Genomic DNA, 23,834 nt, shown 5'->3' with positions numbered 1-23,834 from the left:
AGAAAATGTGTGTTTTGTATTTGCGATGACCTACATATTCATTTCGCAAGTGATCTGGTGAATGTCATCATCCCACATTCATTTCGATTTTGTTACAGTAGATCATGTAGGAAACGTATTTGTACTTAACTTTTCTTTTTTTTTTTTCATTTCTACCGCTCTGTACAGAAGCACCTCTAACAAAACATCAGCGAACAAACACCAGTTACTGTTATTATCTTCAATTAGAATTGACTTAGAATGACTTTAATGTTTCCTGTGAGCAACTTTTGGTTTTCAAGATAGTGCTCCTCTTTGCCAGCTATTTGAATTGTGCGTCCTTTTTGAAATGCCAAAATGCTGTCTGCTGGAGGTTGTGGTGACCAGAGGGAGATGGCTTAGTTTTGACAATGGAGCCCAGATTTCATTAGGAAACAGACGCGATTTAACACAGGATGCGGAACTTCCTCTGGGCTTTTTTTATACGCCTTCTGCCTTCCTTTCATTCCTGCCCTCTTAGTTTGTGTGTGTGTGTGTGTGTGTGTGTGTGTGTGTGTGTGTGTGTGTGTGTGTGTGTTTTTTTTTTTTTTTAAGGATATGATTCTTTTGGGCTGGGGGGAAAGATGGGTCTTCAGATCCTGCAGAGGGCAAGATGAAGAGCTGAGAGATCATGTCTTTCCTGATGATGTGTGAACAGCTCTCTCACATCTTTACCTTCGATATCACATATCAGGAGAGTGTTGCATTTCTTTCCCTCTACTCATATCGTCTCGCTATGATACACAGTTCAGATACGTCACAGTGTGTAATGTGACTCATTTATTGGGACTGCGGAGCCATCCCATAGGTCTGGCATTATGAAGTGCAAAATGGCCTGGCAGCCTGTGTGATCATCCTGCTCTCTAATCTCTCTGACAGGAAGTAGTTAGCCTAAGTAGTGGTCCTGCCCAGGCCAGAGCTTTCCTGTTTCACCCGCAAGATGCTGCAGTGATTGTGCTGTTCTGCAGTCACGCTTGCACATGTAATCACACAGACCCCTGGCCTATATATCTACATACATACTCATTGATCTCCCATATAGACCAAAGTAATTTATTAGTTGATTTAAATTGTAATGTATTATTATTATAATTAAGAAAATAATAATTAGTTGCAGCCCTAGCTAGCATGTAACATGTAGAAGAGATAAATGTAGCATAAGTCCAGACCTTAACACACAAGTTAGTTCTTAAATTTTTTTTTCTGAACACTACACTGTTTGTGCAGTGCTACCGAGTTAATTACTTACACATTATACATGGAGGAGTTTCTGTTTAAACTGAACTAAAGTTGACTTTGACAGCTGTTTTGCCGCACTCCCTTGATGAAGGGTCATGTGGGAACAGTATCAGCTGCTTAATGCTCCAGATATCACATGATGCATTATTCTGAGCAGAGGAGTTGGCTGTAGAAATTTCTGCCACTTTGATGCAAATTTATACTTGAAAAGCACAGCATAATCACATTTTCATATGTGGAATATTTCTGCTTTCCATAGCTTCAACTTTTTGTCCAACGTCATGGAAGATCACCGTGCTTGTTAAGGATGATTTCATTAGCTATGTTTGGCATCTTAAACATGCAGTGGAACAAACTTTCATGGCTCCTCTGGGAATATGAAGCCTGTTGCTTTTCAGCCCTCTTGTCCTCCGGTCATGGTAGGTAGTGTAGTGGATCCAGTGGAAGGAAATGTTAGACACCACACACCTGTGTGCCAGTGGAGTAAACTGATCTGGAGTTTTTTGTTTAGGTTCTCAGCCCACATTTCATTCATTTAAACATGTCCCCGCCACACAGTTTGTTTCCATACTCTCCCTTTTTTCAGAGCAAAGCAGCAAGACAGGTGTTCGTTTTCATATCCAAGGCCTTAATTAGGGCTGTTGTGACAGAGCATAAATTGTGGAAATAATTTAATTGCAGTCACTCTTAGTGTTTATACATGATTAACATGCTAGCTAATTGGACTGTTTCCCACACATTTCATCAGCTTATTTGCTCCATTGCAGGTTCACTTTTCTGAAAAATGTCTCAATAATAAATAAATGAAAATGGCTGCCATGTGTCATCAAAGCCGAAAATAATGTTTTCAAGTTGCTTATTTTGTTTAACCAATAGCCAAACAAAGCCATAAATATACAATTTATAATAAAATTATACCATGAACCAGAGGTAATCAGCATTTTATTTCCCAACTAAAAAGCTGTTACTAGGAAACGTTCAGAATCAGAGTAGTCTGTTCATTTACTACTTGATAAATAAGCTAATTGTTTCAGCAGTGCTGTAGATTGTCCAAATATTTAATCTGGAAACAATCATGCAAGTATTCAGACATTTAACTTTAACATGCAAGTAAGTTCTGCTCAGGCTTTCTAGACAAATGCAACTTGAAGTCACAGATACATCACTGGGATTGCTCATCACAGTCCTGAGGGGGCGCCTGGCAGGATGCAAACATGGATAGAAGGACAGATGAATATTGTTATACTGCTCCATTGATCTTAGACCCAGAGTTTGTAATGACATTATCCCACCGGGTCCCTGAACACTTAATTGTATAAAGCTGTGTCAGGGCGGACTGGGAGTACCCCCACTGTTTTGCTGTGTTTGGATTATGACACAAATGGATACAAACTATGTGTCTCTAAGGAGGTTTTCTCTAATAACCCTCCTGGCCTCTCCTAATGCATCAAAGCCAGCACTGTAGCACTCTATTCTTGCTCTAACAGGGTGGATGTTCCTAAATTTCCTTTTAAGATTTCTGATTTGCTACACTCAGAGGAAAAGTGCCTATTTTCTTTCATTGATGTGGAGTCTGTTCAGCCTGTAGTCCTCTGTATTTTGACCCAGCTCTCCTGTCTACCTTGGCTCTACCAAAACAGTTTCATCTCATCCTCTGGAGCTCGCAGGTGAGCTAAGATGTTAACTTTGATGCATCAAAGATCTGGCCTGAAGTGTTACCAGCGCTTCACAGGACTTATCCTGAAGCGTACCCCAGAACTCATCCTGTATTATTTAGGCTATAGATGAATGCGCATGTTTTGGGGATGGATTTTCTCTATGTGTTTCTGTTGTGTAAACAGACAGCACTGCACTTTATGAAAAAGATAACTCATCTAGTTTCAGACTGGTTTATATTTGTGTGTGGGAAACAGTGGCAGTACACTCAATAAAATCAATAACACTTCACAATGTCCCCTGACTCCTTTTAGGCCTGGCATGACCTTAAAGGATCTTCCACTTAGCTGTGAGCTGTGTATCACTGACACAAGACACAACCTCGATGAGCCCTTGTTTCTTATTTCTGCAGCTCATAAAGCCTTAATGGCCGCTTGTATAATGCTTTGTGATGTTTGACTGCTTGAAATGTTCTGGATTTGCCTGTTAGCAGTTAACAGTCTAAAGGCAACGTGTCTTGCATATTTAATGCCTGTGATAAATGGCCTGTTTGAGTTTGATTGACTGTTGCCAGTAAGCTGAGCTGTTGTATAGTAACCAACTGAAATAAGCTCAGCTAATCTCATTCAACTCAGCCTGTAAATGGAAAGCACTTTGGTTTAAATGGTATTGGTTAGTGAATACCTGAGGGACGCAGCTGGAATAGATTGACACATAAGTCAATGATTTCACCTTTGCTGGTGTCAGAGTCAGGTAACCCGACTTGTTGCCTGTATTATATACTTCTTGTTGTATAGATGTAACAGTTTGCATTGCAGGCATGACTTCTGGATTGAGGTTATTATCTGTTGATCATTTGTCACGAGTGCACAAACACATTTGTCTGCTCTTTGGATGCCTCCTCTCTGAGGGATACAATGGTTTTGGTATGAGCCAAGAGTTGTTGAATTCACTGTATCACTTCAATCTCTCACTGTCAACCCATGTGACACTGTCATGTCTGCTCTACAGATTGTCATCATCACCTGTCTCTATCGAACCTGTTGTATACATGTTGGGTATCTGATGTTGATACTATCTAGCACGACTGCATGAGCAAGTGAGTGCCTAAAGGCCATTTACAGTTACAGATCTAATTTAAGGACAGTGCACACTTGTTTCCTGTATCTTTGCTTGTCAATACCGACCTTCACCCCGTGTCAGACATGGAATATATTTAGAAAGAGAAGGGCTTTCACATTGTAGAAGGGGATAAACTGGGTGTGTGAGAGACAGAGAGAGTAAGACTGACAACCTGCCGCTCTGTGTCTTTGTTGTGTATGAAAACAAGTCGCCTTGCACCACTGCCCCTGCAGCGTCAGCCAGGAGTCACCAAGGAAACGGCACGACCAGCCTCACCCGGCTGTAATGTTTTTATCAGCTGATGGCGGAAACTGACAAAGCCTTGCACTACGTGGCCATGGTTATTACTGACAGCAACAGCTTGGCTCTGATTAGGAAAAAAGGCTCACTGTGCAAACATGGTTAAAAAGTCCTGACCTGTAACCACGTGTCCTCTCTTAAATCACTTCCACCAATGATGCAAGAGATGAGCCTGGATTTTGCTCTAGGCATCAGCTGACTGTCACAGCTTTACTGGTTAAAGCCTAGTAAGGAGAAAATATCAGCCACTGAGTGCACATGGAACAGCAAAGATTTTTTTCCTTTTAGCACAAGAGCTGAGTGTTGGATCTTGGCATGACTATAGTGTGTCCAGTACTTTGTTTTTGGACTTTGTTTTTTTAAATAATCAGTATTAATTATAAGCCTTTTATATTATCAGCAAATATTTTGATTTTATAGAAATGACTAAATGTAGTACTGCATTGCCAAAATCGCAAAGAAATATTGTTCAGCATCAGATCAGTCAGTAAGATAAAACGGAAAACAGCAGAAGCTTTTTGATGGAAAATAGCCAAGTAATTTTTACAAAACAATGAACTTAAAACACTGATAGGCAAGTATGTCGCATCAGGTACCAAATCTGTGTATGTGTGCAAAACATGTGCTAGCAACAAGCAGATACATACTTGGGTGCTGAAATCTCTACTATATATTTGTTCCCCTAGGTGTAAGTGCAGTGTTTCATTTTTATGGAGGAGATAAAATTTGTAGATGCTATTTATACACTTAGTATTTTTTTGCTTTACTTTTTAAAAATTTCGTCCTCTGACTTGCTCTGACTCGTGTTATCGTATCCCCCACTTAGAGCTCCTCCCTGTCCTCTGCTCATCTTCCTGTCCTCTCCTTTTCCTGACCTTTCTCTCATTCCTTCTTTCTCATCCTCTCCTCTGTTGTCCCGCCCCCTCCCCCTCATAGACAGGCCTCCATAAACATAGCTGTCTCCTTATGTAAACACCACAGATACTCGACTAGCAGGGGAGGGATGGAGAAAGTAAAGAGAAATGATGGGGAGGAGAGGGAAGGAGGGACAGTTCAGTTTCCTGTGTTATTCCAGTGATAGCCCTGCAAACTGGATATCTCTGTGCCAAGCACTTTAAGTCCAGCTTTAATGTTTGGTCTTAACTTTCTTGTGTAATTGCCTCTTAAAATATTGCAGAATTATTCTGTGTGTTTTGAAAGCAGCATTTCTACTTGTGGTATCTTGTACATAAAGCAGAGGAAGTGGTCTTGGTCAAGAGCTGCGGTGGTGATGGTGGTGAATGAAAAGAACTTGGTTTGACAGAATTTATGGATTAATTTAGCTTGTTAAAGCACACACACGCACAAACACACAGAACTAATGTAGTTAATGGATGGATAAGAACACCCTCCCTCCGACAGATCCCCAGACCTGCGCACATGCACGCAACACACACAATCTCTGTATCATCTTTCACGTCCTGCAGAGGTCATAAAACACGGTTTTCCCATTCTGTTTCCCCTCCCCTTGTCTTTCTGGCCCTTCTTGCACACACACACACACACACCACTGCTAAGGGGCTGTGGGTCCACATTTAATGCACCCAATTACTTAAGCCCCCCTCCTCCCCTCTCTGGCTGCTGCATTACGTCAGGCTTGGCAAGCTGTATTTTTAGCTGGGAGATGCCATTGGCCCTCGCTCCCTCCTTCTCTCTGGATTGAGTTACCACCTTGTTGCTGAAAGAACCCAATGGACGCCTACACGAGCTGCCCTCATCCAATCACAACACATCGAACCACTGCGTGATGACACGAGCGAACAGACAGAAGGACTATGTCCAGTTAGGTTTTGGCGGTGGGTGGCAACAGAGGCCATTGAGAGCGTGTTGAGGGTAACTTAGACCAGCCAAGACGTGCATTCATGACTTGCCACAGACTGTATGGTGGTCATGCATGCTGAGTATGAAGACGTTGCTATAGAACGTGGTCTGTGGTGAAGACCTGAGTGCCAAACGTTAATGCTAGCTGTTTAGCATTGCTCCTAGACACCAGAAATTACAAGTTTGTAAGAGGAAAAACTGTGAGCAGACTTATGAAAATATATTCAGGTCTATTTTCAATTTTCCTCTCCTTCCTCCCTCTCATTATTTTGGCCTTTAATAGCTGCAGTGCACTTAAGGGAACAGTTTCTCTGATGGTAGCAATGAAGTTGTGCTCTGCACAGCTGAGGCATCAGAACAGAGCGATGACAGCTAGACCCCATGCTGCCAGAGTAACTCACACAGGGTCTCAGAAAGAAAGCTTGGAATGTTTTCACTCAAGTACCAAGTGTTTGCCTGTCGGAGTAAACAGTATAAAACCCAGCAGCTTGACAAACAACCCCTCCCCATTTCAATTCACACAGTCCTAGGCCTTGTGTCCCACAGTGACATTTGCATTGAGATGCTGGTGGCTACTCTCATTCCCAAACTTTCTTCTCCATTTTAAACACCAGTGTAATCTCCTCCTCATCACAGCATGCCTTACAGCAGTCTTGTTTCCTGGTTCAAAGCAGCCAATCTGTTGTTTCACTCACTCACCCGCTAATCCCATTCATTCAGCTTTTAGACGGGATCAGCAGGAAAGTGTCAACAATGCATATGAATGCCCCTATGTAAAATTAAGGTCAGGGAAAACAATAGCAGTGCATGGAAACAGAGGGCCACTCAAGGTTTAGGTTACCATGGCACTGAGCGGTTTGATTGACAGACAGAGGAGATCACCATAGGTTAACATTCAAGATCATTCCTTTGGCTTTTAACATTGTTGCCATCTTCCTTTGAGAGTGAGCAGAAGCAATGAGCATCTGTCAGTGTCAAACCAAACCGCTGCTGTAACTGCTGTTTGCTCGCTATATATCAGAAAGTAATTGTAGTCCATTATGGCTTCAGTTTGTCCATTAGTAGCTGTGTCCTTCCTTGTGTAATCAGTAAATGTAATGTGTTGATACCACATTTAGCTACTGTGCTACCAGCCTGAATACAAAGTAGATGTGTTTCTTTAATGGGGTCATCCAGCTTTTGCCTGTTTTTAACCACAGAAATGTTCAGCATTCATTTTCTCTAAATACAGTGAATCTTGGACCATGAGATATTTTAATTCATTTTTATTCACCCATCAGTATGGTACTGCTGAAACAATTAATCAATTATGTATTAGTCAGTTGAAAGGAATTTAACAAGTCAGATAATTGATAAGGTGTTTATCAAGGAAGAATACCAAATATTTACCTTCTTACTGTCCTTTAAGAGTTGGCACATGTAAACAGCACCCAAATTCCTACAGTGGCTAATGGAAACCTGAATATTATAATGTGTCAAAACACAAGTACACTTTGTTAGCTTTTTTGGATATTTAGCAATATATGACGCTACTTGGCAACATTTTCTCCTCAGTCAGGGTATATGGCTTTAAACAAACCACTGGCACAGCAGAGTTGAAAGAGTTCAGATCGAATGCTTTGATTAAAGGGTGACTGGGCAAACCAGTGTCTGTGTCTGGCACTGACTCAGTGAGAAGAGAGAGAGAGACAGAGACAGAGACCCAGGCTGGAGAAGCGATGAAGGGGTATGTGGGTGGAGGAAATGAGACACCGCTCTGGGGAAGTGCCTTCCTGGGCTAATGCTAGAGTAATGACATCACTATTCAGGGGGGACATCTGGAAGTATAATAGGCTACAAACTATAGGCCTGTTCACTCCATCTCAACTATTGTACTCAACTAAAAGGGTGATTATAGTTTACCCTTGAACATAAGGCAATATACGCACAGCATGGGGTACATGTAAACAGCCAAGAAGTCTGTTCTTAAGCCAGCTGTCATGCATTTTGACTCACAGCTTAACATACTTCGCTATTTTGCGAATGTTTCCCTTTAGAGGGATAAAAAAAATTATGACGTGGATGCAGAGGAACTCACGCTTTTTCATTTTTACCTTTAGCTTTGAAGTGACTTAGAAGCTCAAATACAACTTCAGCCCATCACAATTCTGTTCATGTCGAAACCAGAGCAAGGTGATCTGCCAGACAGCTGCTTTGAGTTCCCTCAAATCCCTGCGGTTTTCACCTTCTCCTTGAAGTCAGACACACACACCATGAGACCACAGGTCTGTCCCCATTGTGCTGAGCCCCTGCGGAGCGAAAGCCTGGGAGCTACGTGGGGTTTTGGGTGGCTTGTGTCTGCTTTAGAGGGATCACAGTGTGACTTTGGAACAAAGGGGGAGGTATGAACCTGATATCCCCACAGTGTCCTACAAACAGCCACGTCTTTCACACACTCAGTTGTCTCCTCCCGCTCACTTTGACTTCACCGCCCCTGTGCAAACCTTTTCTGGACTCCCCCCTTCACCCTAAATGTGACCCCCTGCCCTAGAGGAACAGATTTGGTGAGCTTAGGTCAGTACAGTGCAATGGATACAGACTGAGCGCTCAAGTTACACTTTCCCTTTGCCAACAATATCTTCACCTGTTGATACAAGCAACACAAATGACCACTAATATACAATTTAGCAAAGGGAATGCTAGAAAAATTTGAACTACATAATGTTTTGCTGTGCTTTCATTTGCATGTCGGCGTTCCACTAACACTCATTCACTCTACTCTTTTCTCCCCCTCTGTAGATGTGAAGAAGGACTGGTCAGACCATGCTTTGTGGTGGGAGAAGAAGAAGACATGGCTGCTGAAAACCCACTGGACATTGGACAAGTACGGCATCCAAGCCGATGCCAGGCTTCTCTTCACGCCGCAGCACAAGCTGCTGCGCCTTCAGCTGCCCAACATGAAGCACATGAAGGTCAAGGTCAACTTCTCAGACCGTGTCTTCAAGGCTGTGTCCGACATCTGCAAAACTTTCAGTAAGTGGAGCGAAGGCCTCATTTACAGGACAGTTCGGCAGAGCAGCTTTCATATTTTTAGTGATGGTGTGGAAAACAGTCACAAAGCAAATGTGAGATGAGGTGTGACTGATTGGCAATGAGTTACGGGAATAAAGCTCCTTTTGAGTTTATAACGATGGGTCTACACTCACCCTGCTCAATCAAACACTTCCCCTGGTAATACTATTTTTGGTTCTGGAAATATTCTACATCAAACCGATCTAATCATGTCCTTCCTCTTACTTTGTTTTTATCCCTGGCAATTTGTTGTGTTTATTAAACATGCTTTGAGCCCTACGTACCAGAGTCACGTCTCCTAACTGGTAGTGCACAGTTAGCTCTGGAGTCATGTCCTTGGAACCTGGGCTCCATCGGTCTTAGAGTAATGTTTAGTAAACAGAGATTATCTATTTGTCTCAGTCTCGTAACACAGGCACACTCCAAAGTACAAACTCATGTGCACGTAAATAACTCGTACTCTTCTCACTGTCTGGCTTACCTATCCCCTCTACTAATATCAGTTCCAAATTTAACTGTCCCCCATGGTGTAAGTAATACCCAAGGGAGACACATACACACAGACACACACACTATTGATATCTTCCATCATTGGCACCACACTGTCCTGTCAGAGATGTGTCAGAGTCACGCACTGAACCCCGGTGACCCCTGACCTGCTAACGCCCACTTTTCCTAGGCTGAGAACTCACCACTTGCCCCTGACTCAAAATCACTGTTTTCAGTGGGGTTTGCCCCCCCATATAAATCCCTCCAGAGTCATAGCACACCTGTTGTGACTTTGTCACTGGCAGGATCAGGAGCCACAGTGGCAGAACTCCTGTTTTTATTGGCTTCTACAGGTAGCACTCAGGCTTGTTTTTAATTTGGCAGGAATGGAGCTTTTTGTGTTTTTTTTTTTAAAGGCTAAGGGGTCTAAATGAATGAACAAGAACAAATAGCACATTCTATTGAGTATAAATATACAAATACGCTGTTTTTAAAAGCAGAGGCAGGGAGACAGGGGAATAACAGGCCTGTACCCTTTCTCAGCCAGGCCTGTTTAGGAATATGTCTGCTGTTCTGTAATAAATCTATTTCAGCTTTACAGAAATTCAGGACAAATGCAAATGCTTTTGGCTGACTTGGTGCCAGGTTGTTGCAAGATGTTGTACGGAAGCTGGAAAGGGCTCCTCAGTGTGATGTGCTTCTGTTCTTGTATTTTAATACTGTGTATTATAGCTTGTAAAAAGCAGAACTCAAAGTAACGGACAGTGGGGAAGCTCTAAACTATAACTGAGGGTATGACAGCTGACTTAGCTGACTTACAGCTGGTCTGACCTGGAAGCCTTTCATTTTTTTTTTTTTTTTTTTTTTTTTTTTTTTTTTGGTTATCTGGGCAACTTTGAGTTTTACAATTTCCTGTGCATATTTTCTGCTGACTGCCTGTGAGCAGCACAGCATGGAGAGTCAGAGGGGACAGGAAGAGACTAGGCCTGTCCAACTGGCCTTTGCTCCAGACAGCAGAAAGGGAGGGGCAGAGATACTTGAAAGACAGTGAAGATTTTTTTCAGTGATGAGCAACTCCCTATTGGCTCCAGTTCTTGATATCGCACTAATTTATTTGGAGGCGTTTCTTGCCCTGGCATGTCCAGTCAGTTGGTCACACAGAAGCTATTTCCTATTCCAAAACAAGTTCCAAGTTCAGTCCTCCAGTGTAGTATTTGGCTGTTTTTATCCCCACCCACTCAATAGTTTATTTCTCTAATTATGCTCTACAGTTTTAGAATGATATTATGTTGTCAACATTGTGTTATATTGTAATATAGAGTAACATACAGTATGTTTGTACCTCAAATTTTCTGTTTTGTTTGATTTTCAGTCTCTTTAGCACAACTCAAATTCTGACAGTGATCGTCCCATACAGGGGCAAAGCATAGAAAATTAACATAACACTCCCAAGTTAAAAGTATAAAAACAATTATCAACGCTGTGCTTCTCCCATGTCCACTGCAGCTGTGTCCTGACACAGACACAGTCCATCTGGGCTGGCTGGGAAAGAAACGGACTCTGCAAAAGGTTGATGTACTGTAATAGAAGAAAATCACTCAGTTCCACTCTTGTTTTGACCTCTGATTCCCTTTGGCAGCCCTTACATCCTGTCCTGCATTGCTTACTTGGTAGTGAACGAAAGACATTAGGGATTTTCCACTGTTAGTTTGAAGATAACATTTTTGAACCCTGTCAACAATTGCGAAAATTCACAGAACCCACGTTTGTGTACTTCTTGAAGTCTGAAGATCATCTCAGATAGGGAATTTTTGTTGTGTTATAGTGCCAGTGTACACAAGTGTATACAAGTTTGCAACCAACAATTATTTTCATTGTTGTTTTATGTGTAGATTTTTCTTTTCTTGATAAAAGTGATAAACCGAGAACAGCAGCGAATAACGATATTTGAGAAGCAGGATTGTACAAATATTTTGCTTTTTTGCTTGATAAATTACTTAAATGATTCATAGATTATGAAAATTCTCTTTGCCAATGAATCAGTTAATCCTCAGCTACAAAATGCTGTATGAAATAGTAGAAGTCAGGTCTGTAGTTGAGGAAAAAAATGAATGGCACTGAACTGGCTCCTTTGGCTTTTGTAAAGAGTAATTTGTCCAGTGAAGAGTCACAGTCAGACATGAGCCTTGTCCTGTCTAGACAACCTGGACTCACTTCCAACACATTAAACACATACACATAAACCTCCTCCCTCTAACAGGAGGCAGTTTTACTCTTCCTGTGAAACACAACTGACTAACACATGACTGTGGACCTGGGGCAGTACAAAATGAAGCTGCTGCTCTCAGGAAAGCACCTCTTCAGGGTAACAAGCATCAGGCTGCTCTACTTAACCACTGTGTGTCTTTCACCAAGCACTCCTTTGCTTCCATGTGTGGGAAAACTGAGACACAATAGCATTCTCTGGAAAATACAAGAGGCAGTAACATTTGTGTAACTTTTGTGAGCACTCCTCTGAGACACTACAGTGACTCAAATAACTGACTGGAGGTAGAAATTGATGACCAGACAGGAGAGGACAGTGACTGAGAAGGATGTCAATATCAAGGGACGTTGAGAGCACAGGAGGGATGAGTCTGAAGTAGGACGCTGACAGTTGAGAATATTGCAGTAACGTGTTTGGCTGGGACGCTTTGTCCTCTTGAAACCTCTTTGAAATTATGTGGAACTGTTGCTTCATCATTTTGGTCCAGCAGATTTATGGCCCATCAACCTGTGGTCTGCATGACTGGCCCAAGTGCGCTGGCCACTGTTGTCATAACACAGGAGGAGTGTGGTGTGGCCTCAGTTCTAGCTCCCAAATTAAAGTGCAATATTATCCTTTCTGAGTGGCCTTTTAGCACCTTTTTAGCCTCCAGTCTGACAGATGGAGAAAACTTCCTGTCCTTAAAGTAAGAGTGAAAAATAGTAAAAGTGATCTATTTGGATCACTGCAGATGTCAAAAATTGAACTTATCCAAAGTTTGATAGCCAAAGATCTTCAAACACAAAATATCCAGATCATGTGCGTCCTTATTATCTGTTTCCTTTTGGACTCTATGTGAGTAATCACTTGCCCCTTGTTTTATTCGGTCTGCCCGGAACAAATGCTTGATTTATTGTTCCCAAGAATCGATCAGTCCATTGAGTCTTCATAACAGTGAGAAATATGCAAGGGGAAAACAGAAGGTGAAATCACTCCACTTTAATTTTTTTGTCCATGTAGGGTCTCCATCTGTTTGTACTGTAAACCTTAGTGCTGTAAAATTAGACTGTGACGGTGTTTGTGATTCTTCTGCGGCTGGCCTTACTCACTGCAGTGAATCATGTGTTCCAAGGAGTAGGTCTTGCAAGCCCAGCTGGCTCTCAGTCAACCCCTCTCTCCTTTGGCTCCGGGCCTGGTTACTGCCACAAGTCTGCAGGATGGAAGATATGGGGTCTTATTGTCTAAGGTGTCATTTCTGCTAATGGAAATCAACCAAGCTTTTGTAAGCACTTTAACCATCACTCACCCTTCCTCCTCATCCTGACACTGGCCACAAGTATGCGATGAGTGTAGGAGCAGTCCTTACCACCAGATCATGATTCTTAAATTATCTCTATAAACATACAATTCAACACTCAACTGAGTATGTCAGCAGAAATGGACTGTAACGCCTGCCTGTCTGAAAAATACTAGTGAAGCGCTTTTTTGGTATTTTCCCCTTGGGCCTGCCTTCTCCTTCTTTATCTCTTTATTTTTAATGGTATTTATACTTAAGCAGCCCTGAAATGTCAATCATATCTGCTAAACCTCCACTCCTTTCATGGGAGTCATGAAAAAAAGCATATCTGTCAATTTCTTTACCCCACCCCATTTCCCACACACTCAGGCACAGGTCTAAAATACTGCTTTTACAGGAATATTTTATTTTCATTTTCTCCCCTGATAATGGACTCTAAACCTGTCACAGAAAATAGATTTTTACCACACCGAGTAATGGTTTGAAAAAGATTGATGGCCAAAGATGGCCAAAATTTGACCCACACATTTGATCTATAGAGAGTTATAATATTCATTATAATATTCATCTATGTTAGGAGGTTGAGATACTTTATAAATGATAGTTATATCACATTTGTTATGGCGTATCAGATTGATCTTGCTCAGTAGATGGCTTACACTTCGCCTATGTATAAGTTTCCAGTGTTGACAATGAGGTCATAAGGATGAACAATTAAAGAGACATCGTAGTAAAATACCACATGCCTCTGCAATGCCTCACCAAGAGACAGATTCCTACGTACGTACACAGCTTGGCCTTCTTGCACAGCTCAGTGGGGCTAAAGCTCGGCAGCACGCCTGCAACTCACATGGCTGTATAAGGGCACAGGGATTGCACTCCACCACTTCAGCAGAGCGAGAATGAGGGAGGAGGGAGGCAGCGAGAGGGAGAGAGCAAGAGAGGGTGAGCTCCCATCTGGTAGTTCTTAAAACTCCTGGAATGCTTTTGCTTTAGTTACACAAACCAAACAAGCTTTCTCACCAAGCCAAGACGTTCTCTCTCCCCTTATGCTCGTGCTCTCCCCAGCGCCCTCAGCAACCTCTTTAATCAGTCTGCAACACCTTTCCAATCCTTCATTTTTAAAAATTAAGAGAGATTTATTTCAACGGATATGAGAAAATGTACATTTTTACAACAGTTCTGCACAAAAACAAAGTGAGAGTAATAAAATAAGGCTCTCAAATAGCATCTCTCGCCTTAATTTATGTGGAATCCTTGACAAAACCAAATCCAGCTGAGGACCCAGATGTGCTTGCTTCTAGACTAACTCCATCTATTCTAGTCCTGACACATTCTGGCCATCTCACCCAGCAGATCAGAACCATCCCAAGCCCATCTTAAAACATCATTGCTGATGCTGAGTGATGGTTCCCTGGCCTCCAAGCCCAGGGGGAAAGGGGGGGGGCTGCTCTGTTTTATTCATTATATTCTGTGTGGTGTCTTGCTGTCTGAATGGGATCTTGCACACAGCTCTTCCATTTACAGAGTTAGGATGTGGTTGTTTATTTAATTTACAGTATCTGAGTATCTTCAGGGGTGACATTTTTCTGCTTTTATGAAACCTGTGCTGTCCTACTACTCACACACAGCAACTGAACTCTGGTTTCATGTGTGTGAGAGGAATAGTTGAGAGGGAGATAGAGATTGTGTCTGCCCTGTCTCAGTTGGGGATTGGATACAGTTAAAGAAAGATTTGTTGGGGCCCTGAGAAAAGGGATTTGCAATTTTCCACCCCTCTTCTTGTGTACAGCTGTCTACAATTCTTACCCATCCCCTCCATCCCTTTTCTTTTTCTTACTCCTTTTCCCTTTTTGCCACTCACCTTTTTGTCAGTCACTGTATTCACTTACAGTACAGGTTCTACACATTGTTTGTGTCCTATGTGAGGGGTTGTGTGGTTTATTCTAAGCCAGTAGTTTAAAAACAACAAATTACTGTACTATCTTTGTATCATCAAAACCTGCCCATCTTGGTGTCCAGATTGTGTTGACTTTGTTGCAAGTCAAGCTTATGTTTATATGACATGAAATGAACTTTCTTTCTCTCTCTCCAGATATCCGCCACCCAGAGGAGCTATCTCTACTGCGTAAGCCCCGTGATCCCAAGAAGAAGAAGAAAAAGTTGGAGGAAGCAGAGGAGGATGATCTGGAGCTGGAGGGTCCACTGTTAACCCCTGGATCAGGTTAGTTGATGGACAGTAACTCAAAGCACTTGTTACAGTGTTTTCCAGCTGAATTAGTCATGTTAAGTAAGGTGGAAGCATAGAATTTAGAGCTAATTTAGGAGATGTGATATAAAATTATGAAACAAGCACATGTTTAACTGATGAGTTTATATGAAGTCAATGCATTCAGGTTTTTAGGTTCAGATATACGTTGAAGTAATTATGGTGCTTTGGGTTATATTTTTGTATCTCATTTTGAAAAGTAATAATCACATTCCCCTTAAGCAGCAGGTTGAATAACAGGTTCCTCTGGCTGCTATGGAGCGTCTTCCATTCTTTTTTTGTGTCTGATTGCACTTGTGGTTCAGAAACCACTAAGATAACTCCAGATTGCTGCACCCTGCTTTAATGACCAAATATGAATGTGTGAGTTTGAGGCCTGCTTGGGATCTACAGCCCTGGCTCCCAGTTCCTTGGCGGGGAGGACGAAGAATGGTTGAGATTCCACACATAGTTGGTCACGCTGCCATTTTAAACCCAAACCAGGCTACCCGACTGCTAGCTATACAGGCCCTCCTCCCTCGTTTCCGCCAGTGATGAGAGACTTACAACCATGTGAGTGGGGAGGAGCAGAACAAAACAGGCTATACTGCTGTCACAGAGTTAGCATTAAGTAAAACTGCTAACGCTATGAGACAGGGTGAATGGGACTCTTTGTGTGGTTTGACTCTCTTCTGCTCTGGCCTTGAGTCTGTCTGTTTTCTCCTTAGACTCAGCTTAACATGCATATAAACTCTCATGTGAGTGGAAAAATGCCTGAACAATTATTGTGAACTTGCTGAACCATCACAATTTCGGGAGTCAAGAATAGACTAATTCTGCCGGCATGCAGATTTGTTTTGCTGTATATGCCCATGTATAGAAATATGAGTGATAGAAAATGCAAAGAAAACAGCACTGTTTCAATTGTAACTCATTTTTATGAACACAGCACATGATGGTCGCACCCAATGTTGCATCATTGCATTTCAAGGGTGTGCTACGTTGATGCCTCTGGTATAGATACACGTTGTTCCCAGTTGGCGACAGCGGTCACACTAGGTGGTGCAGAAAAACAGTGTTTCAGCAGGAATGTGCAGAATCTGTTTACTGTTACCACTCTCCCTGTGTGTGAGCACACACACATACATACTTCCTGTCGTCCTCCCTATCAGATCACATGCCACAGTCACACAGTGTATTTCAAGGCCAAGTTGTAAGGCATCACTTCGTCCCATGTGGGGAAGGGCTGGCCTCTAAGCCCGGGTCTCCTGATAGGAATCACAAGGCTTTGCAGAGAAGCAGCGATGCAATCAGAATCTCAAGCCCTCTTCTGTGCAGCCAAATGCTCTTGTTTAGTCCACACCAATAATACATTGACTGAATATATTTTGGGCTTAGAACATTGGTGCTGGTAACAAATAAATAGCAGCTCAGATACATACATTTGTACTCCGTATATATGCTGTTCACTGAGAAGACACTGACCTCATGAGCATATGACATGGGTGGATGGTGAACACTAAGGTCATATGCTGTACATGACCAATTATTTCCACTTAAGGATGGGCAATTCCTTTTCCAAAACCTCAATCTCCATGTTTAAATGTACTATTTAGAAAACTCCATGTCCCCTGTCTGTCTGCAGACTCATGTCAAGTGTCCCACAGAATTGGTCATTTTGGTAGGAAACCTATGTTACTAATCCTCAACTGTTGTCGTGACTCAGACTGAGAGGGCTATGATGTTGCCCAGGATGCCAGTCCCATAGGTCCCTCCTGGCCCACCACATCTTGATGTGCCCGTTGTATCTAATTATCTTTCCTGTCAGCGTGGAGAATGACATACCTCAGACAGCCCATACTTTTTATTTGTGCTGCAGTTTATACTTGCAGGGCAGGGTCACGCTGACCAACGCCTTGCCTGGGTTTTCAATCAGTTGGGCTGTGTTGGACAGCTATGAATGGGTGGATGGAAACGGCTAGAACCTCACTAGTCATGCCAGGGTGATCTCCCTCTGTAAAAAGGGTAAACTGAGTCATTCACTCTGAGGCTAGCAGTTGGCAGTGCCCATGGAAACGCCACAGATCTCCTCGTTCTTGTATTTCTCTATTTTTGTCTTTTCTCCTCCATTTCCTCCTGTCCTTGTAGGGTTTTCAGTATCTTAAATCTGTCCACTTGATGTTCCGCTTCTTCCCTCTACTCCTTTCCTGTCTTTCTTTCTCTTACTCTCTCTCTTTTCATCCTAGCCTCTGAGATAATATACATCGGACCTGTGAAAGGTAAGCTTTCCTCTTCCTCTGTCCTTTACTCTTCAGCACTGCTTCCTCACCCTTGCCTCCCCCTTTCCTCCCTACCCTCCACTACCCCCACAGCTGGAGTGTTGAGGTCACATGACATCTGTAACCTTTGGGACTAGCAGGCGAGTCACCTGACTGCTCCTCTAGAGGAAGTCAGCTGATTTGAATGGTCACATGACATAAAGGCTTTGCCTCATTAGAAATTAGCTCAAAGCTCACTTTTTCTTACAGCTCCTTCAGGCCTGCTCACTGTGCCTGCTGACTTGTTTCGCAGGGTAGCTGATCACTGTTTGGCCCTTGAAAGCGGTGGCTAGTCAGATGGTCACAAATAAATCATTATGTTGTATGTTTTTGTGTTTTTGCTTTACATTTAATAAAAGCGATAATGTTTGTTGGTCCCTAATATATACATACATACTACAACCAATAGCCCACACAGAACCTTTGTGTAGAAATCTAATTCACCAGAGACACTTTCATTAATTGTCAACCCTCTCATGGTTTACTTCTAGTCTTAACAGCCCATGGTGGTCTAGCTCCTTCCATCTAAGCCTTCTACAAATCCCCAGTGCGGGAGCATTACGGAGTCAAGTCATGTTAACATTCTTTGTGCCTTTTTGCCTGTATTGGAGAGTCAGTAAACAGGATGGAGGAGGCCTAGCTGTGTATTTAATGGGCTGCCAGCTTTCACCTTATACGTGGTCTCTCTGGATATTTGGGATTCCTGAAGAGACCCTACGGGAAACGGGAGTACTCTCCCTGACCTGATGAACTCAGCATTCGTGAAAAACCTTGGAGGAATCACTGAATAAAAACCCTCCCCCACAAAGGGATGGGTGGCCATACTCCGCACCCTGTTCTCATGACCTCAGCTCGCAAACACAAACACACACGTGCACACTCACAAAACACAAACCAGGCCCACTTCCTGATTTCAGAAGGGATTTAGCAGTTTAGTCAGTGTTGCTTCTTGACCTAGGCCCTGCAGAGGGAGAGAGGGAATGGAGGGGTGTGGGGCCAAAAATACTCCACAAGGCCAGCCAACAGGAAATGCAAACAGCTTCACTTTGGTGGCTTGCTTATGTTTGTAGCCAAAATTGGGCTAAAAAATGGAAAAACTAAAGCATAAATATACAGATAAATCAACATTTAAAATATTTATTGAATTTTACGGTTATGTTTTGAAACTTCCCCCCCCAACATTACATGTTTTTGTGATCCATTCATCCTCCCACATCTTTGCGCTCCCCCTCTCCTCACTGTTGTGCAATAGTTTGCTGTGTGCAGTGCATTCCTGCAGGTTTTTTGACTGTGAGTAAGTGGGTGACCCCTGATCATGTAGTGCATCATCTGCATGCTGATTCACATCAATCCCGCCATCAGCAGGAGGACGTTGTTGAAGCCACTCATCTGCAAGTGTGGGCTGGTAGTCACATGGTGTTGTTGACCGCTAGCTGGCCTGGCTAGGCTGCAAGTGTGTGTGCTTTTTGAAAATTGTTCACTTTCTTTTTTCCCATGATGCTGTATTCAGTGATATTTGTGAATAATATATATAATATATTCAAAAATAAAATTATGTTTATTTGATAAATACGTTGTGTGTATCCTTTCTGTTTAGACTTTTTGCACCACAAGAGCTAACTGATGGCTGTGTGTTTTCAGGGAGCATCTACTCCAGTCCAGGATTGTACAGTAAGACTATGACCCCCACCTATGACTCCAGGGACGGCAGCCCACTCTCGCCCACCTCCGCCTGGTTCGGGGACAGCCCCTTGTCCGAGGGCAATCCCAGCATCCTTGCCGTCAGCCAGCCAATCTCCTCACCAGACATCCTGGTGAAACTCTACAAGCCCCAGTCCCTGCTGGACAAAGCCAAAATCAACCAGGGGTGAGATGAACTTTGCTTAGTGGTTTGGTGGTTTGGTTAAACTGCTTGTAGTCAGAAATACTGTGGTGGATGGTAGAATATTTTAGAGTTGTGCTATTGATCAAAATAGAGGCTGCATTTCATCCAGAGAGAGATTGTTTTTAAGGACATTATATTCTAACCAGCCACATTCACTCTGTGCACAGGTGGTTGGACTCATCCAGGTCTCTGATGGAGCAGGATGTAAAGGAGAATGAGGTGCTGCTGCTGAGGTTTAAATACCACAGTTTCTTTGATCTCAACCCTAAGGTATGTCCTATAGACAAAACAGAACAGCTTAACCCTACAATGATGTTGTACCAGACGGGTCTTTATTATACTGTTTGAAGGACGGCATACGTGGTATCATTCTGACCACCTAAGCGAAGCATTTGAAATTCAAGTTACTGTATGTTTTTGGGACAGCACAATCAGGGTGTAATACAACACGTTCAACCTTTAACAGTTGCTTCACCAGATCTACTGATATGCTGTGTGTATCAGACTGTGAGACAGCTTTTGTTTATTTACTGTTTCTTTGTCCACAGTATGATGCCATCCGAGTGAACCAGCTCTATGAACAGGCCAAGTGGGCTATCCTGTTGGAGGAAATTGAGTGCACGGAGGAGGAAATGATGATGTTTGCTGCCCTGCAGGTAATAAGACTCTGTGTGTTTGTGTCTGTGCCTGATCTTAATTTTCCTGTTTCAGCCTTGTTTTATCATGGTCTGAAATTTGAAGACCCGCATTCTTCTTTTCATTGGGCAATGGGCACATTTCCCTCTTAACCACAAGCTAATAAATTGGATGGGCCTCCAGCCCAGGGCTGAGCCATATGGCAGCCAGTTCTGCTGCGGCATGCGTACAAAAACTTGGCTATTGTACATTGTTGCAGAATGAGTTAATGGGGGCATTATCACACCAATTCCCACTGGGCTTCTCAAAGTGCTTCAATATCAATCAATTCACTTTATTTCTGACTCATAGTCAGTGTAAAAAAGGGAGTCATCATGCTTTTAAATACAAAAAATCCCTTTTGAATAATTAATCACAATTAACTTTAAAGACATAAATGGACTTACTTTGGTAAACAGAATGAAGTGTCAGTTTGATTGCCTGGGAACAAAGCCTAGTAAGTCTTCATGACAACCAAGTAAAAAAAATGATGTTGAAATATTATATTCTGATTTTCATAAATGTTCTTGTTGATATATGTAGTAAACTATAAAAAATCCCAGCACTTTATTCTTCCAACTTAAAATTTCTTCAGTGATACCAAGGGATTTCAAGCATGTTAGCCTCAAGTAATTTCTTCAAACCATGGGGCTCCTGGCTACAGCCACTCATACAGAGCTATTCTGGCCTGGAAATACAGTTTCTATTTTGAGTTAAGTTTAAAGGAAGATCAGAAGATAGAGGCATGACAGGAGTCGATTTAAAGGGGAATAGTGGAAGTGATATACAGATGTGAGCCCCATTTTACCCCCTTCAGTCTGGGGGTGGTGTCCCTGCTATTTCTGACCCTCATAAACTGTGGGTGCCAAGACCTGAGGACGCCACCCTGTCCTCACCCCCAGGGTAATTATAGAGCATCTTGGGCCACAGGACCCAGTGCCTCAACCCAGACCACCCACCCCAGCAAGACACCACCTCATAGACCTGGTCGCATTCCTCTAAAAGCTGCTTTACACTCTGAGGTGTTAGGTGTGTTTCATCAGCCCGGTTATAATTACACATAACTGGTTTCTTGTTGCTCTTCCTGAGAGAGATGCTAATCCAAGTTGGGTGTTTAGACTGGCAGCGACTCTGTCGCTACCTGTCTGTTAGCACTTTGGTAGCTACTACTATGTTTCAGCTGGGTAGTATGAGCTCAGAATTTTTGGCTAAGGTTTCACTGCTGAGAGTGGATACGCAGCGTCTAAATAAAGAGCAATGATTGTCCACTTCCAGTATGCTGCTGGCTTGTGCTAGTATGCTATCACCTGGAAGTTTCTCTTTGGCAGTACACAGAAATGAGGTAATCAGGACACAGGAACAGTAATTGACCTCATAGCCATGCTGCCCACGGGAAAGACTTGGGGTACAGATTGTACTTTGTACCTCAGCGGGTAAAACATATGCGCTCAGCCACTGACACAAACACGCAAACAGGAAACAAGCCCATCAGTGCTGAAAGTTTTAAAAGACTGTCAGAGTGGAGGAGGCAGGGGAATGGAGTGTCATTGAGAGCCCTTTGTCCCACATTCTGTAACCTTAGCTAGCTGGAGCCTCACATATCTCTCTCTCAAACTCTGCCTCTGTATCTCTCACTCTCTCGACAGCTGTTCATTCATATATTGGTGGGGGGTTGGTGATGGGTTGACATTATAAATACCATTTGTCAACAAGTTGTATTTAGTGTCTGTGACTCACTGAGAGAGGAAACCATGGTCAGTTTTCAGTAATGGTCCCATCTTGATGAATTGGTGTCTTCATTGTTACAAGAACACTCTCTTATCACATCCTGTTGGCTCAGTTGTTTTGTTTTTACTGGGAACATATGTGCCATTCCCAGTAAAAACAATTTTATAGGCTGTTACAGTTAAAAAATGTGCTGAGAACGAATTGTCTAAACCGTACCACTTATTTCTCTCAGTGAATCATCATCACCAATCAACTCCATTCTCCCCTCATCCTGAAACTAGTCTCCTCATCTTCAAAGACATTGTTCCATCACCGGTAAACTCAGTGGTGCATACTGGCACCATTCGCTAACATAAATGCCAATAAGTCTTAAAGTATTTATATGGCAATTATCACAGACCAGTTCCCTTTTTATAATACTAAGTTGTAGGGTTTATGCCCCAGTAGCTCACATAGCAGGAAAGCAGAAAACCTGTTGACAAAGGTGTTGGAGTAGCTAACAATTGCTAGTAAAGTCTATCTCCAACTCCCTCTTCCGTTCGTTGGGATAGAAACATTCTTTAACTGGAAGGACCCTTTTTTCCACAGCACCTCAGACTTTGCTCCAACACTGATTTAACACAGAAAATGAAGTGCTTAAATGTTGTGCATGCGCCTCTTTTCTTTTTCCTCAGTACCACATCAACAAGCTGTCAATCATGGCTTCAGACAACCATATGAATAACAGTGAGAAGGAGGTGGATGAGGTGGATGCAGCCCTGTCAGATCTGGAGATTACCTTGGAGGGAGGGAAGACGTCCAACACACTGGTATGACAGCACCGTCACATCATCACATTGATTGTATGGAATTACATGTACTGGGCTGGTCAAAGGATTATTATGTGATGTTCTTTTTCCCAGTTGTGAGGGCTTGGCATGTTTGGTCCATTGTTTCTCAGCTGTATACTGATGAAGTCTCCTTTCATCGGTGGTATTAAACAGGAGCGGCACACTGCCTGCTGACCCAGGGGAGGGGAAATAACAATGAAATTCACTGGAAGTGCAAAATTTCACAGTTATGCATGAGAACTGCAAGAACTGGTGTGAGATTTTTGACACTTAGACAAACCCCACAAAGGCTGCAATTTATTGTGATATTGTTTTTATAGTGATGCTGAGAATATATACATATATATAGTTACAGCAGCCCCGCCTTGAATAGTTAAGTTTATACAGCTTATCAGAGGAAACTGAGCTTTGAGATATGACATAACAAGTGTTGTCTTTAGAGTACTGTACTGAATAATGACATTGAATGTACAAAGTCGATGCTGAAGTCATTGTTTTAGTTTTGTTTAACCATGTTACTGTATTCTTTTATATTAAAATCTTCTGGGCTTATAATAACAATGGGTTTTTCCCTTTCCTCATAGGGTGACATCACATCTATTCCTGAGCTAGCGGACTATGTCAAAGTCTTCAAGTGAGTGAACACATTTTCAGAATTATCAAAAACTGTGTATGAGTGCGTGCAAAGATTGCATTTGGGAACCAGGAATTAACATTTTCTGTCTAAATAAGAGAGTTGTTGCCTGTTTTGTATCAGTGTAATAGGCCTAGTTGATTGCCAAAAGACATCTGCAGGCTGAGCTTGCAGTTTGGTTTTTTGAAATGATTACAGTTGGACCAAGCATATTGTGAACCATATTAATTTTTGGCTTT

General features: G+C 42.4%; 1 protein-coding gene across 4 annotated transcripts in view; it reads left to right on the top strand.

Annotated features, from left to right (window-relative positions):
• The window catches only part of fermt2 (FERM domain containing kindlin 2), a 39,549-nt gene that overhangs the window by 6,549 nt on the left and 9,166 nt on the right, over window positions 1-23,834 (top strand). For 2 of the 4 annotated variants that reach the window (XM_018663562.2, XM_018663563.2), the window contains exons 3-10: window positions 8,974-9,207; window positions 15,373-15,501; window positions 17,772-17,804; window positions 19,485-19,710; window positions 19,896-19,998; window positions 20,277-20,384; window positions 22,806-22,940; window positions 23,546-23,595. In XM_018663562.2, coding sequence (XP_018519078.1) covers window positions 8,974-9,207; window positions 15,373-15,501; window positions 17,772-17,804; window positions 19,485-19,710; window positions 19,896-19,998; window positions 20,277-20,384; window positions 22,806-22,940; window positions 23,546-23,595 — 1,018 coding nt within the window. The remainder of the gene's footprint in view (window positions 1-8,973; window positions 9,208-15,372; window positions 15,502-17,771; window positions 17,805-19,484; window positions 19,711-19,895; window positions 19,999-20,276; window positions 20,385-22,805; window positions 22,941-23,545; window positions 23,596-23,834) is intronic. The other 2 variants (XM_018663564.2, XM_018663565.2) reach the window with 1 other exon arrangement.

Source organism: Lates calcarifer, linkage group LG19 (assembly GCF_001640805.2).
Source record: "Lates calcarifer isolate ASB-BC8 linkage group LG19, TLL_Latcal_v3, whole genome shotgun sequence".
NCBI lineage: Eukaryota > Metazoa > Chordata > Actinopteri > Centropomidae > Lates > Lates calcarifer.
This window is presented reverse-complemented; position numbering and strand designations above follow the sequence as displayed.